This window comes from Mastigoproctus giganteus, chromosome 9 (genome assembly GCF_048544385.1).
Source record: "Mastigoproctus giganteus isolate SK-2022 chromosome 9, ASM4854438v1, whole genome shotgun sequence".
In the NCBI taxonomy this organism is placed as follows: domain Eukaryota; kingdom Metazoa; phylum Arthropoda; class Arachnida; order Uropygi; family Thelyphonidae; genus Mastigoproctus; species Mastigoproctus giganteus.
In genome coordinates this window covers 174,361,351-174,378,722 of record NC_143583.1, presented here as the reverse complement: position 1 = coordinate 174,378,722, position 17,372 = coordinate 174,361,351, and the positions used below count along the sequence as shown (strand labels likewise).

Here is a 17,372-nt window from a genome sequence, read left to right as displayed (position 1 = left end):
AATTAAAATCATACATGCAGTTTTGAGTCAGTGTTTAGTGGAACTCGATAATTCATTAAAAATGAATTATTGAGTTCCTGACTCCGGAGGCCTTTTTAGTGAATTGTGCATGGAATACCTTTAAAACAAACATCACAGGAGCCATGAATGCATACATACTATTAAGAAAATATTGCAGGAGGAGGATGCTAAAATGGATGACTGCAGAGCTGCTGGTCAAACAGAGAAGAAAAAGATAGTATGGGATGGTTGCAGAGCAAAGTAAAGTACTAAAGCCTGCAACAGCTACAAGTTGATTCGTAATAGTGCCACAGATAAGGTTAGGTGGCCAAAGCTGCATATGAGAAAGCCCTGGCTAAGAGAGCAAAGAATGGGGACAAGGAATTTTTCAGGTATCTGAAAACAAGGGGAAAAAAAGCAAAAAAAAATCAAGCAAATCACATCATACCCTTGTGGGAAAGTCTTAGACATCCCAGCTGTTGTTGTGGTGGATGAATTGAACAGGTACTTTGCACCCGACTTTGTTGAAGAAGGACCCTTCATGCTGAGAAGAGGATGAGTCATATGAAATTAGTGATTTTGAAATTACAGATGACTGCTTATTAAAAAACTATCAAGCATAAAGGCAAGTAAGGCACTTGGAGCTGATGGCATATACTGAGTAATTTTGAGGGAGGCTGCTAGGGAGCAGTGTTGAATCTGGAGCATTTGCACTGGGAGAATATAAAGTTTGGGGGGGGGGGGTACATGTAGTATATGTTACAAACAAATCTGTTTATTTATATTTATGCATATTATGTATATTTATGAATGTTATAATAAGAGAATATGAGAAAACAAAATAGGAAACAAAAGGAAATATTTATTATTTAACATCTAATTACTAATAGTCAGTTCACAAAAACCACATTATTGACAATAATCATAGTTTAATTATATGAAAATCACTGATTAAAATTTGCAAAAAAAAAATTATACAAATTATAATCAAACATGCAAGTACTGTATTGTAATAATCTTATTCTTCTTTGCTTTTTCTTTGCATATGTATCAATCACTTAATTTGTTAATATTTCCAATAACTCATCAAGCCCTCTAGGCTTATCTTCCTGCAATCTTGCAATACAGATGCATATATAATAAAAAGGTTATAAAATGTATTGTATAAACCAAAAAGTTTATACAGTATCGGGGGGGAAAAATTCCCACTTCTCACCTATCTGTCCCCTCCAGTAAGAGTACCATTGTGTCTCCAGTTGATCTTGTTTCCCCTTTCTTCACAGTTACCCAAATGCAGTTGCATGCAGGTTACAATAGGTATTTCTCTGCTTTCCTCCATATATTGGATTTATTGTTGACAAAGGGAATACAGTAAGCCCCCGTTATAACGTGGTTCGCTTTATGCTGATTTGCTATAACGCTGTTCTTATATTATAACCCGTATCTGACTATAATGCTGTCACAGATCACTATAACGCTCTTTTACAGATTAAATTTTTGGCATATTTAAACGAAATCGTTTCATTTGTTGGAGTCAATAGCTTGAAAATGAATAGCAAAACAGCATTAAAACGTTTCCCACACCGACTTGAGAAATTTTCTCGCACGCTAATTTAATTGCAGTACAGTGACTTGTTACGTAGTTCCGAGATCAACATTTTAAAAAATGATCAAGTATATTGCTTGTAATATTTGCGTTATATGCATTTATCCGAAGTCTACTCATCACCCAGTACCGTATTAGACATCGTGCGAAACGGACAGTTTTCTTGAACATTGAATCATAATTGATGCAACCAACGCAGTTACATTTTCAAAGAGTTAATAATGGCCGATAAGAATGAAAAAGCAACAACGTCTGAGCGCAGTACGAAAACTATAAATGTAAGAAAAAGACTGAATTTGAAAATTAAATTAGACGTTTTGAAGCGAATCGATTCGGGTCAAAGACAAGCGAATGTGTGCCATAATTTAGGACTTGCAAGTTTAACTGTAAGAACAATTATAAAAAAAAATAAAGAATTAATTTTAGCAGCAGGAAAGATAGCTGTTCCACTGCAAGCAACTAGGGCTAGGCCGGCTATTAGGATTGAAATGGAAAGACTAACTAATTTTATCGAAGATAATATCCAATGCAGAATTCGGTTAATATTATTAAAAGAGAGAGAGAGAGAGATTAGCCAATATAATGATCTGAAGAAAACTCACCTAAAAAAAAAAAAAAAAATGTGGAACCATTTAAAACTAGTAAGGGCTGGTTGAATAGATTTAAAATCCAGGGAGAAGCCGCAAATGCAGATTAAGGAGCCGAAACTTTCAAAAAAGAACTTGTTAAAATTATTGAATAGGAGTATTATGTGTTATACTTCTCAACAAGTTTTTAACATAGATGAAGCAGGACTTTTGTGGAAACAAATGCCTAAAAGAAGTTTCATATTGAAAGGAAAAAAAAAAAAAAAAAAAACATGTCAGGTAAAGAAGAAAAAACATGCTAGGTTTCAAAGTGGCGAAGGATCAGTTGACTTTATTGTTGGGTGGTAACGCTGCGGGGGATTTAAAATTAATACCCCTTTTAGTTTATTTGGAAGAGGGCCAAAGTTCAACCCAAAATCGACACATTTTTCTTCATTAAATTCATCAATTAAATTAAATCAATTAAATTCATGATTTTAATTGGAATTTTAAGTTTAATTTTGATACGTAAGTAGTTACCACATAATTATATACGTATGTAATGCAGGATATTTTATATGTACAAATATTTGAATATTAAATATTTTGACCGACATTTGTGCATCTTTTCACTACCGTTTATTATTGATTAGAAAATATCCTATGGCACCTACTGCAACTCACAAATATATATGTTACCTTATGGGAATGCGGAGCTCGCTTAACGCGGATTCACTTAGTGCTCTGTTTTTACGGAACCAATTATCAGCGTTAAGTGGGGATCACCTGTAACAATATAGCAACATATGATCAAAACAGCATTGTTTTTATGATTTCCTATCAGATTGATTGAGACACTAAATATGTAGGTAGCACCACATCAAGGTAGGGTCAAAATAGTATCTCAGAAACTAATGTGTATTGTCACAAATTGTTTGTCTTTTAATAAAAGTAACACTGATATATATATAGTGTCCTTACATACAACCTCGGAGGGTTATTTCCCTGAAATTGATAAATCTAAATTGTTAATTAAATTCTCTTATAGCGAGCTGCATGCCACATTAGCCATAAATTTTTAGTCTGAAATTTCTCATTATTGTTAAATCCATACACTGGACTGCTCTCCTATTTGGATTTTATCTAGTGTGTCTTTCCCAACTACTAGTGAGAAGGACATGCTACTAAACAGAGCCCTTTAATATTCCCCTGTACCCAGTTACATTTCCTTACTGACTGCATATGCTAGAATTTGTGAAAGATAGGAGTGCCTATTGGCCATGAATTTTATATTATGGATTTTTATTTTAATTTTAATTTCATATTTGTTTTTGCTCACTTTCTACTACATTCAGATCCATTAAAAGCAATTTGCAAGGTATGTCTAGGAACTTCCAGCTTTGAACTTTTAATAGCAGTAGTAGTAGTATTGTTTTGGTCAGCTATAAACAGATATTAATACAAGATAAACTTCAATTTAATCAGAAATCTGGATAATAACCAAACTAATAAAATTCAGTAGACCTTGGATGAATTAAAGAAATATGATTTAAAAAAAAAAAAAAAAAAAAACATAAATGAAAGAAATACCTGAAAGTGCCTAGTAGAAGATGCCTTGCAAACAGAACAAACAATGTTGTTGTAATTTTATTGAAATGGGTAAATTCACAAAGGCAAACGATTTTGAGGCATAATATAATACGAACATTAAAAATTTGTCTATTGAAATATCAAAGACCATGTAGTGTGAACATTGTTATCACACAATTAAATGAAATTTTCATTTAATTATGTGATAACATTGTTTTTCATTGTTTTCACATAATTATGTGAAAACAATGAAATCTAATAGACAATGCAACTCAGGAGGTCATTGTAGGATGCCATATTAGCAATTGATCTGTTTGTCATGGCAGCAAAACTGCAACAATCTGGATCAATGGTGGCTGACATAATCACCAAATGGAAATGTCATTGTGCTGATACAGTCAGGAAATGTTTGGTTAGACTTCAGAAATTAAAAGATAGGGACCAGAACTGCCACTTGGGAAAGTGGTACACAAATGCCCTTCATCCTTACCAAATACCGTTAACTAAGAGTTCAGGAGTGGTAGGGAACCTGCATGGTGTTGGGTTTCCCAGAAAAGCTGCAACTTGTGAACCAGATATCACATCATGCAGTGCACAGCATCAGTTTGCACATTGCATAATCCATATACTTGGTCCCTTGAATGCTCAAAAGCTTTGTTATGGAGACACATAAAGATACACAGTTTTGGGTCTGAAAAATGTCCAGAGAAAGTTATTTAACTGAATGTGCTGTCCATTATTCCCGCAGAAATGAATACCATATGGTAGATCGATATTCCAACAATTCCTCTCTTCCTACAGAGTTGAAAGAAGAATGGACCAAAATGTCAATCAAGATGATAGTCACTTCCATCCTTAGACCCTCCTTTATATGAGGATATAAAGTATACACTTATATCCTCAACTTTGATATAGTCATCTGTACTTTCCATGTTTCTGCTGTGCCCCCTGCCTGTGTAAACGTCTGGTTATCTTTTTTTTCTACCGTGTTTATAGTAAAGATTATGGTTTGTAGACAAAATTCAACTAGCAAAATTCTATTTGTTTTATCAATTTTTTGTTTTGAGTTGGGCCATATGCATGCATGGATTTTATCACCCATAGATAAATTAAGAAAAATACTTTCCAGCCAATTAAATTTATTTAAATATTTTTTTCTATACTAATTTTAGTTAGTATAGCAAAAATTAAGATCTCTGACTGACCCTTGTATTTCAGTATTTGTTCTCTTTACATTAATCTGATTCTTTATTAGACCGGGGTTCGAGCCCGTCACCACCAAATACAGAGGATGCGGAAAGGTCAGGGAATGACCACCGCATATCCTGGAGCAATATGGCCTTAGTTGCTAATGCTCCTAAAAAACAAACAACAAAACAAACATTAATCTGATGTATATTTATTATATATCTACACAAGTTAACATTATTTAATAACTGAATTATCATTTTTGTTTTATGTTTAGACTCAAGTGTCAGAAATAAATTTATTGCAAGTGTCTTGTGTTAGTCAGAACTGGTGTGTCTCTGCTGGCAGTTATATTCAAAATCAAGGTATTTATGGAACACAATTTTAGCAGTTTTATTATTTTTACTTTATAAAATCAGAACTGTATTTAAATGCAGGGCAAATGTGATATAAATATGAATTAAATGTAATGAAATGGAGTTTCTTGTTTATTTCTGTATTTGTATTTACTTATACTGTAATTGTTAACCACCTCTCTCATTTCATGTATGTGTATTACTGTGTTAGGTGTGATGTTCTGTTTATGCATATTTCATTTCACTTAGGAGGTGTATGAATCAATGGCTGATATATATGCAATTGTGAAATATATACCTCACAAACAATTTAAAATGTAATATACTCTCATTGCTCACTAACAAAAATTGAATGGACTTGATAGCTTAAGACTGTCTTTTTAGCAAAAGGCAAAGAATTTAACAGTTTAAAGCAATTAATTTATGTGCATTTTATTAAAATATTCTTACTTCATCAAACTTCGATAAAATAAAATAATTATACTGACTGACAAATAAGAGTATAAGCATGAAAATTATTGATTAAATAAACTATCAGGCTCCTAATACAATGCTCTAGTATTGTTAATCACTTTAATTATTATGCACTTTGCATTTTATTTTTATGTTAGGCACCTCTGTAGCCAGGTGGCCAGGAGCAGTAGTGCGTAGCACACACTTCTTTATTAAACCGAGGTTCGAGCCCGTGAACACCAAATAGAGGATGCGGAAGGTCAGGGAATGACCACCGCATATCCCCAGCCCGGATAAAGGGTAAGGGGTGATGTCAGGAAGGGCATCCAGCCATAAAAATTGCATGCCAAAACAATAAAAACACCGACCCCATATAATAATGGGAAAAGGCAAGGACAAAAAAAAAAAAAAAAATTATTTTTATGTTAAAGTAGTGTCTACAGTATGCTGGTTGCTGCTTTTATTTCATCACAGTTTTAATTTTACATTATAAAATAACAGATTTTTGTCATTTTATTTACATTATAAAATGACAAATTTATATCATTTTATTTAAATTATAAAATAACAAATTTCTAAACTGGGAAAACACAGTATCTGGCATTAAACTTTTGACTTTTTTTTTTTTTTTTTTTACCTTACTTCATTTGACATATATTAAGAAAATCTAATAATCACAAAAAAGAATGTACAAAAATTCTGGAATATTTATCTTGATGAATTTCTTCAAGTACCACCCTGGATGTATATTTCTGCCTCTTATGATACACACTTTCACTTGTAAGGGTAGACACAAACCCCCCCGTGGACTTTCTTAATGCCTTACTGTGATAATTACTTCATATATTCTGATAATTAATTAAATAAAGTTGAGGAAACATTCTGTAGCAAATGTCAATATCCAGCAGTATACACAAAGTTATTCATAATTTTGCCAAAGTATATATGGATGGTTCAAAAACTGACAGTAAAGTGGGTGCTACAGCTGTTTTTCCTAATAGTACTGTTTCCATATCACTTCCCACAAAATGTAGCAGTTATACTGCTAAATTATATGCTATAAAGCTTTCTATTGAAAATATTTTCCATTTCTCAACAAGTATAATATATACCAATTCATAGTGCGCATTAACTCTGCAGAACACTGCCTCACGTACCCATCTCATATCACTCAGGCTTAAAGAGCTTGTTCAAACTCCAGTAGGACACAGTAGTAACTGTACCATCCTGGATGTATATTTCTGCCTCTTATGATACACACTTTCACTTGTAAGGGAAGAATGTTATATCTCCTGCAGTGTTTATGGTGCACCCAGCTCATGCTACTTTCGATTCTTATGACTGTAAAATATACTGAAGGATAGAAAACTGACAGTATTGTAGATACTGCAGCAGTTTTTCCTTCATTTTCAGCCTCATTACTGGTATCATGTATCTTACTGCTGAACTGTATGCCTTAAAGTTAACACTATGCAATTAATGATCTTTCCATCTCACTGCCTTAATTTGCATTGATTCTTCCAGTGTAGACTCTGCCATAAGGAAGAATTTCTAATCATGTCATCCTACCTTGAAATGCATTAACTTACAGTTATCTCCTGCAGTGAGTCCAATCAGCCAATAATGTTTTGCTGGATATTGGGTCATTCTGGGAAATATGACAGCTGCCCTTGCCACTCAATAACCTCAAATTCTCTTATAACATCATCAGGTTCCTTATACTGGTTACAAGTCTATCATTATTTATTGAGTCTATCAAGTAACTGGCTACAGAGTTTACTAGATAAAGCTGTGGCCTAAAGGCTTCTAACAAAATAGACAAGAGGAAGTGGTATTTGTGAGACCAAGAATTGGGTATACTGTCTTACACATCTTTTCCTATTATTGGGAAAAACTCTCCGCATTGCATAACTTCTCATATTTAACTTATGATCCATCTTTTATTGGTAAATCCCATACCAACAATAACAATGTTCTAATTTCCAACATAGTATATGTGATACTGTCCAAAGATGATATCTTCTTTCAATTTAGAAAGCAATAAAGATTAGTAAAAGAGTTTAAAGTTTATAAAAACTAATGTCATTAAAGACTTATTTTTAAAGAAATAAATATAAATGATGGCAGCTCCTCTAATGTGCATTGTCTGTAGTCTAGAAACAGGAGCCAAAACACCACCCTCTCTTGTCAGTAAATTACTAAAGGCTGCCTTCCTTGATAATCACAATTATAAAAGACGAGTGAGTGATGAGTACAGTGACAATGCATCATAAACATCAAAACAGGTTGACGAATGACAAACTGTGCAGTAGTACACCACAACGTTCACAACAAACTTTGAGCATTTGTGCAGTTCTTCCAGTATTCTACCGTTGAGGTGGTTTGTGTGCTGATAACATCCTGTAAAATGCTACCGCTTCTGATATTTAATTCACTCATAGCATAAGCTGTATGACTTTACAAAAAATTTGGTAAATTGGGAACTTAGTTTTGATGGATGGCTGACTTTCTATCATGAAATCTAAGCCCAAAATGCATTTCCTTACAGCAGTCAAAAGTCTGCTGGTTCCAGACAGAATGCATAGACAGCAAGTTGCCAACTGAGATTTTAGAAGCTTTTTGTTATTTATTTAACTTTCATTTAAATAAAAAATAAAAGTTTCCAGTACTTCTCATCCACAAAATTAGCATTAGCATTAGTAGAGGCATATGATGCAAGAAAGCAAGCTTATTCAGCATCAGTGAAAAAAAAAAAAACAAAAAAAACACAACTCCCATTTCACCCCTCCGTTCGCTTGAAATACCTCTCTAGTTGAGCCTTAAATTTGTTTAGGCTATCAACTTCAACGACAAGTGATGGAAGTCGGTTCCACCAACCAACCACCCGCTGGCCAAAGGCAAATTTCCACACATCTATCCGACATCCGTCCTTCCTCAATTTGAATTTATGCCCTCTGAGCTGATTATTCTGAGCAAGATGAAGAATCCCATTGGCATTGAGCATGCTCAAACCATTCAAAGCCTTATACACCTCTATCAGATCACCTCGCCGCCGGTGCCTAGTGTCCAGACTCTGTAATTTGCAAAACTTAAGCCTTTCTTCATAAGAGCAACCCTTTGTTCCGTTCACTAATCTTGTTGCCCTTCTCTGTACCCGTTCCAGCAGCTCTACATCCTTCTTGAAATGAGGCCTCCAGACCTGTATACAGCTCAAGATGTGGTCTAACCATTGCCTTATACAAGGGAATAATCACCTCCTTATCCCTGCTAGAAAAATTCCTGTATATCATTGACAAGACACCATGAGCTACTCTTGCAGCTTGTCTGCACTGCTCAGAGAACTTCATATCTGCCTGCACAATTATACCCCCAGGTCCTTTTCATTCTCCACCACTGTCAGTGTAGTACCGCAGAGTTGATACGTTGCTCTGGGGTTACTGTTTCCCATATGTAGTACTTTACATTTGTCAATGTTAAACTTCATTTGCCACATCTCAGCCCATCTGTTCAACCTTTCCAGATCCTGTTGCACCAGCATAGCGTCAGTGGTGTCCTTAACAACCCTGCCAACCTTTGTATCATCTGCAAACTTGGACATTAAACTTGATATCCCATCATCAATATCATTCATAAACACCAAAAACAACAACGGACCCAACACTGAACCCTGAGGAACTCCACTAATAACATTAGTCCACGTTGAGCAGTGTCCATTGATTACCACTCTCTGTCTTCTGCCACTCAACCATCCCCTTATCCATAGCAGCAATTTGCCTCCAATGCCACACTGCTCCAATTTGTGCAGCAGTCTTCCATGTGCAACAGTATCAAAAGCCTTTCTAAGATCCAAATATATAATATCAAAGTTATTCCCTGCATCCAGTTCTTTTGTGACTACATCATAGTATCCAATCAAATTGGTCAGGCAAGACCTGCCCTTAACAAAACCATGATGCGTCTGAGCTATAACTGAATTCTTGTCTAGATGATCCTGCAGTGCTTCTTTAACCAGTATCTCCATTAATTTACCTGGAACAGAAATTAAACTAACAGGTCTATAATTACTTGTGTCAGCCTTTGATCCTCCTTTGTGAATTGGGGTCACATTTGCACATCTCCAGTCTGTGGGTACCTCCCCTGAGTCCAAAGAAGCTCTCATAATTATGGCTAGGGGTTTGCTTACTTCCTTTGCTGCCTCCTTTAATATAACTGGATAGATCCCATCCACCCCAGGTGCCTTTTTTATGTTTATCCTCAACAATCTCTCCTCCACTTTCCTCTCAGTTATTACAAAATCATCCAGCTCACTGCCAATGTTTACTTTACCTACATCATTCTCCTTCCTGAATAACTCCTCATGTTATTCAGGAAGGAGATGGTTAGATTGTTAGCCACCTGAGCAGGATCCTCAACTGTTGATCCATCAATATCCAGTGGACCAATCTGATTCATCCCTTTCCTTCTTGAGTTTAAATAGGTAAAGAACTCTTTTCTGTTTTTCTTTGCATCCTTTGCCAAGGATTTTTCGTAGTCTGCCTTTGCCTGCCTAATCTCCTTTGTGACTTGGTTACAGACCAACTTATATCTATCATAGGCTTCCATGTCACCCATTAATTTGTATGTATCCCATGCATTTTTCTTCTCTGCCACATGTCTCATTTGTTCATCTGACAACCATTTAGGCCTAAATCTTGAACAATATTTCTTAGTTGGTATGTAAAGCCTGGTAGCCTCCAAGATTAGTTCCTTGAATGCTTCCCATTTTGAGTTTGCTGTTGGTAACATCATCAGTTGTTCCCACTGTATAGAATTTAAATACTGTCTCAGACCATCATAGTCGCCTTTACAAAACCAAAAACCCTTCCCTTTACCTCTGATGGTAGTTACCTCCTTGAGTAAATCCCACTTCAACACACTGTGATCACTGCCACCTAGTGGTTCATTTATCTGCAGATTCTTAATGCATGAAGAATCACTACTGATAATCAAATCAAGAGTATTGCTCCCTCTTGTTGCCTCACGAACATACTGATGTAGAAAACAATCATCCAATAAATCCACAAAAGCCTTGCTAGTGTGCGAGTGACAAATCCACAAATTCCAGTCAATATCTGGGAAATTAAAATCCCCCATTATTCTCTGATTTATTGGCCCACTCTATTTCCCTGTACAATATCTTATTATACTCATCAGAGTCATTAGGCCTATAGCACACTCCTACTCTCAATTTTGATTTCCCTATGCTTATGTCACACCAAACTGACTCGACACTGCCCTGTCCATCGATGTCGACTGGCTTCACTTCCTTGGACTTTATGTGTTTCTTAACTAATAGCATAACCCCTCCTCCCCTCCTGTCCTGTCTATCCTTTCTATACACATTGTATTCCCCAAATTCCACTTCCGCATTCCTTATATCTGTGTGACACCACGTCTCTGATATCCCAACAATATCTGCCTTTGATGTTTTGAGCAATACCTCAAATTCATCAAATTTATTTACCAAACTCCTAGCATTGGTATACATGCACCTGTTTCTATTCTTGGCTACCCTAACACAACCCATGTGTTTACTTGTACCGCAATGACTCCCAGCAGTCTGAAATATCCTGCATCTTGTTTTTCAGGCTTCTGCTCATTTCAATAGAAGCAGTGCAAGAATCACTTCCACCTCTGCCAGTGGCTACTGTTAATCTATTAGTCCTTGTATCCCCCCCCCCAACTAGCAGTTTTCCGACCCACCTAACTCTGCCTCGACAGCATCAGCAAAAATTCTTGCACCCTTTCTATTTAAGTGTATCCCATCCCTGTAGAAGCAATCTCTCCTGTTAACAAGTACAGTCCAGGCTGAAAAAAATTCTATCCCTTGAGCCTTGCACAATCCCTCCAGGGCCGAATTGATCAACAAGGCTCTCATCATATACTCCCTCCTATCGTGTCTGGGCAGAATTGCAGACACTTTCAAATTCAACCCTAATTCACGGCTTTTTTTCAACAGTGACCTGTACTTGCTAAGTAATTCTGCCGGTCTCCTACTCTTAATATCATTAGTGCCAACGTGTACAACTATATCACCTTTTGTGCCCTTAAAAGATGATATCCGCACAACGTCATCAACCTTTGCCCCTGGCAGACATACCCTGGTCCTATTCCACCTATCCTTTTTACAAAGCATGTTCCCCGCTTCCCTGACAATAGAGTCACCAACAACTACTAGTTCCTGTGGGACCAGCGCATTCTGCCTAGGGGGCTGCCTCTGTGTTGCCTGATGACCAAGTGCAAGCTCTGTCGTTGATGTGGGCGGCTGAGAGCTTGATGGGCCCCTCACTTTATTTCCTTCGAGGGCATCCACCCTGTCCTTCAAGCTCTCATAAAGGCCCATAACAACGCTGAGTTGTCGCCTGATTTCCTTGCACTCCTTACATCGTGCACACACAAAGACATCCCCCTTGGCAGTATCATGTCCCGTACCCGACTGCTCCGCAAACATCAAGCAAACAGTGCATTTTAAAAGACTGTGATTCAGAGAGAAACTGCCCCCCCCTCCCCAGTTCTCCCCTGAACCACAGCACTCCCATTAGCTTGAGCCTTTTGCTTTGCTGCTCTGGTCTGAGTCATGATTCCGATTTAATTCAATAAAATTTCAAAACAAAATTAAATCCTTAAGTTATATCCCAAAACAGTTATAACGCTATATTTATTTTTTCAGTATCTAGTGTTTTCTACGAGTTCCCTTTATATAACTTCCGTATCACATGTACCTCTATAGTTATGTATTGATTATTTGTTACGATTAAGTCGTTATATATATATATAGAGTTAAAAGTACAGTTTAATTGACAATAAAGTTTATTAAGATTAATAGATTTACTGATTAATTGACAATATTATATTATGCACTATACTACACTACACTAAGCTTATGCTATCGTGTAAAAATGGCGGGAATTCACGAACGGTACTTCTACGGACTCGTAAGTATTGATTAGCTTCCAAATCTCGCTATCTCAATTTAGAATAAACTAAGGATCCTGACTAGGTTTATAATCTACTTATAGAAGATAATTTAATATAACAATTGGTTAATAAATCGACTAAATTTGGTTAAAAAAAAAGACCTCTCGTTCAATTTGTAACACGTGGATTTGATACCATTACCGATACTAAGTAATACCTACAAAATCTCTGTCTAAGTTAAACTTTAAACTAAGTATCGTAACTAGGAATATAAAGCTACTCTAGAAATAAGTTAATATGACAATTTAAGCTAATAAATCAGAAAATAAATCAGGAAAAACTTCTCTGTTCCAAGAGCGTCAAAGAGCTTTGTCCGCACAGGCTACTCTCGTACTGGAGGAAAATGTCCCATTTTCCTCCTGAAGGTAAAGAAACATATTTTGCAGTATTAGTTCCATCAGCTCTACTTTCATAATAACGAAAGAAACAATTACAAAATGTATAATGTAATTGTGTAGGGAAATGACAAGTCCACAATGCTTGAAATGTGACAAATTATCCCAAGTTGTGTGGCATTTTAACAATTCCTTGTAGTAGTGCTGATTGGGAGGGAATTTTCACCCAAATGAAAAAAATCAAAATCAGGGTTCATATTTTCTATTGCTGATGAAATTTTGGAAATGCTCTTGACAGCAAAGTCTTGACATGTGAGCCATTTTTGTTAACAAAACTGTGACTGAGCATTCCTGAAGAAAGCAAAGTCTGGAACTGTGTCTTTCTGAAAGCCATCATAATCAGTTGATGCCTAGCAGACAATCCAAACAGAAATCCACAGACAGAAAAATCCTGGATAAGCTAATGTCTAAAATAATCCTATTAACTGTATTATCCTATTTTAATATAAAAAGGTGTATGTTTACAGTGGAATTTAAAAAAAAAAACTTTCTTTGCTGTGAACTGACCCATTTTAGTATTGGCAGTGGCAAATGATGCAAGAAAGCAAGCTTGTGAAGTATCAGCCAAAAAAAAAAAAAAAAAAAAAAAAAAATCCACATCACATGTTCATCCCTTCAAATATTTTGTCTAGTTCTTTGAATTTATTCAAACTACTTACTTCCACAACAACAACAGCAACAGATGGAAGTTTGTTCCAACATTCAACAGTGCCTCCGTAGCCAGGTGGGCAGGAGCAGCAGTGCATAGCACATGCTTCTTGATTGGACCAGGGTTCGAGCCTGTGACCACCAAATACGGAGGATGCAGAAAGGTCAGGGAATGACCACCGCATGTCCCCGGAGCAATATGGCCTTAGTTGCTAATACTCCTAAAAACCCAATAACAAACAAACAAACAAACAAACCAACATTCAACCACCCACTGGCCAAATGGTTGCAGGATAAGTGTGTAGAAATTTGCACATTTATCCTACAACCATCCTTTTTCAGTTTGAATTTATGCCTAATCTTGTGTAATTCTGAGCAAGAAGAAGAATAACATTCATATTGAGCTTGTTCAGTCCATTCAAAGGCTTAAAACCTCAGTCAGATCACTTTGCACCTGCCTGGTCTCCAGGTGCTGCAGAACTGAAGCCTTTCCTCCTGTTTTGCAAAGAATGTCTGCTTTTTACAGAAATGCTGTTTTCTGGCCCAAAAATCCCCAGTTTTCCTCCTGACAATTATATCTCCAGCTTTTTTAAAGTCAGAAGTTAGCAGTTATGGATCAATTTACCATTAACCAAAATGCCAGTGTTCAAACCGTAAGAGTCAAGAACGTGGTTTTGCCTCTGAAGAGGTACATACAGTAGAATCTCGATTTTCTGAGGTTCCATGTTATCCAAGCTAGCTCTTAGCTCAGTTTTTGCATAATGTTTAAGTGATGCCTTAAAGAGTTTTTTGTGTTCGTATGTATAATGAGTAAGACTGTGATGAGAACAGACTGTGCTGTGCTGATTCACGGAATTTCATTGACCCATCTCCCTCCATGCCCTCCACCCACTCGCCACTAAACTTCAACAGTTTTATCTGTTGGGTTCAATCTGACATCTCGTTCAGGTGATTTCACTTGTGACTAAAGAAAAAATTAAATTTTTCTGTTTATACTCCGGCACGACAACCAGGTCAGTAGATTTTACAAATCGCCTACCACTGGTTTATCTGTGAAGATGAAGATGATGTGTGTGTGTGTCTGGAAGAAGGCTCAAAAATTTTGCATATGGAAGGCATAAATGCGATTGAAACCGCACTGCAATACAACGAACAGCAGAATGAAAGTATGCCCGCTGATCTACTGTTGTTGAGACATCTGAGAAACATTGCAGCAAACAAGCGAGGAACTTCTCTAAAACAGAAGACTTTGAAAGACTCTTTTTCTAAAGCCTAATGCTGTAATCAATGTTGCATGTACTCTACGAAAATATGTACAGTACAATACTATGTAAGTAAATAAACACAGGCTGAGGTAAAGAAAGCCCACACTAGAAGCATGGAAAATTTCAGCAAAGTTTAGCTGTGAAAGTACAGTACAGTATAGTGTACTTTGCCGTACCACACTTGTAGTGTTGCTTGCTCACTAAATAGACGGTGGATGTTATTGGTCTGTAGTAGAAGTCGAAAACGATATATTGATTGACAGGTAGGCATGACAAACGATGTACTGATTGGTGCATGAACAGAACAGATAATAACATCGGTTTAGTCATTGATTGTCATTATGACGTGTATTAATGAATAAAGAATAGTGCATAATTAGTTTCAGAATGAATGGCATAAAGCATATTAGCAATGAATCTTTTAAAGTTGGAAGAAATTTGTGGGGAAAAATGAAATGTTGCTTTAACTTCCTTGATTTTTTGATTAAATCTAAATTAATGAGACCGAAACTGTACTGTTTTAAGTGCAATAATTATTTTAAACTAATTGAATAACGAACGGAGTCAAGAGGAAAGTTCTGGAATTGTAAAATATGTTCTGTGCATGCAAGTGTCTTTAAAAAAAAAAAAAAAAATTACAAAATAAAAATACAATAATAATAAACAGATTATCCTCTAGTCCACCCATGATTCTTTAGAAAAAAGGTCAGGTAATCCCCTCCATTTCAGAAGGGGTTCAATTTCTACTCTTGACTGATAACACCTACCGTCTGTTTACTGAGCAAGCAACAATGCAAATGCCGTCATGGTAAACTAGTTCCACCGATAAACCACTCTGAAATTTGCCGTACTTGTCGTGTGGGTATTCTTTACCTTCGCCATAAACACAATTACAGTATGTAATTGTGTTTATGGCGAAGGTAAAGAAAAAAGAAGGTAAAGGTTTATTATTATTATTACATACATGTACATATTCTTTTTCTTACAGTACATATGTATGTACATGTACTTCCTTAATGGCAGGAATGAGGGAGATCCTAGAGGGGAAGGGGAACATTGTCGCAAGGTCAGTATATGAAAACTTTCCTTCCGTGTGAACGGAGTTTGACCATATCCAAGCTGTTCTTGGTCCACATTAGTTCAGATAATCGGGACTTTACTGTAGATATATATATACAGAGAAAAAAAGACTTAAAAGTAAATGGGATAGACTAATAAATACTATTATACTATAGAGTTTTATTAAGTTTTCTGTAAAGTTATAATCTTAGTAATTAATTGATAAGGAGATTATTTACTTTTTACTTTTATTAAACAAAAAAAAATTCTGTTGATGTAAGAAAAAAATTGATTGTGCCTGAAATTTAATGCATAGTGTTCATTATCATTAATTAACTTTATTATTATTATTATTATTATTATTATGGCTTTTTCCTATCCCATGACAGTTACTGGTACCAAGTGCATGGGTTGGATAGTTGTGTCCAGTTATTAATGTTATTATTATTAATAGTAACCAAACACAACCAACCACTCCATGCACTTGGTACCAGTATTATTATTATCTCTTTCTTCTCATAATAGGATTTTTTCCCATCTTGCAACAGGTACTGGTACCAGGTGCGTGGGGTGGTTGTTATGTCAAGTTACTATTGTTGATTGATGAACTCTCTTGCAATGCTAAAGGTCTTAAGGATTGTGGTTTTCTAGAGTTCAATGTAAGTGTTAAGTTCTTGTAGAGTCTCTTTGGCACCATGTGGGTGGTTGACTCTGTGATTAGGATGGTCATTTCTTGTTTCATATTCCACATTTCTTGGACTTCCTATATTAGGTCTATGTACCTCCTGATTTTTTCTTTGCAGGTTTTCTGGAGGTTGCTGGCATTGTGCACCATTATGTCGATCAGATGGGCAGTTGTTTCCTTTTGTTGATGAAGGCTATGCTTGGTCTATTGTGTGGGATTGTGTTGTCCATTATTATGGCACAGTCCCAGTATAATTTGTGAGTAGGGGTCTCTAGTATGGCTTGGATTGGTACTTGTAATGTGGTACGCTTTCTTTGATTAACTGGTGTTTTTGTGCCAGCTTTTGATGGGTTATCCTGACGACCTTATCATGTATGTGTAAGTATACTCCATCTGGTTGATTGCCCAGCATCTCACACTGATGTGCTGGGTTGTTTCTGGGGCCAGGTGGCACATTAATGTGTGTCATCTGTCATTCTGGGATCCTTGATGATGTATTTCATATAGTTTCTGGTGTTGATTATGCAGTCTTGGATATGGAGCA

The 17,372-nt window shown here is 36.1% G+C and overlaps 1 protein-coding gene across 3 annotated transcripts in view; it reads left to right on the top strand.

The window, feature by feature from the left end:
• Positions 1 to 17,372, top strand: part of l(3)76BDm (trafficking protein particle complex subunit 8 homolog l(3)76BDm) — a 582,307-nt gene that overhangs the window by 443,722 nt on the left and 121,213 nt on the right. For all 3 annotated transcript variants that reach the window (XM_090380612.1, XM_090380611.1, XM_090380610.1), the window contains one exon: positions 5,228 to 5,315. In XM_090380612.1, coding sequence (XP_090236738.1) covers positions 5,228 to 5,315 — 88 coding nt within the window. The remainder of the gene's footprint in view (positions 1 to 5,227; positions 5,316 to 17,372) is intronic.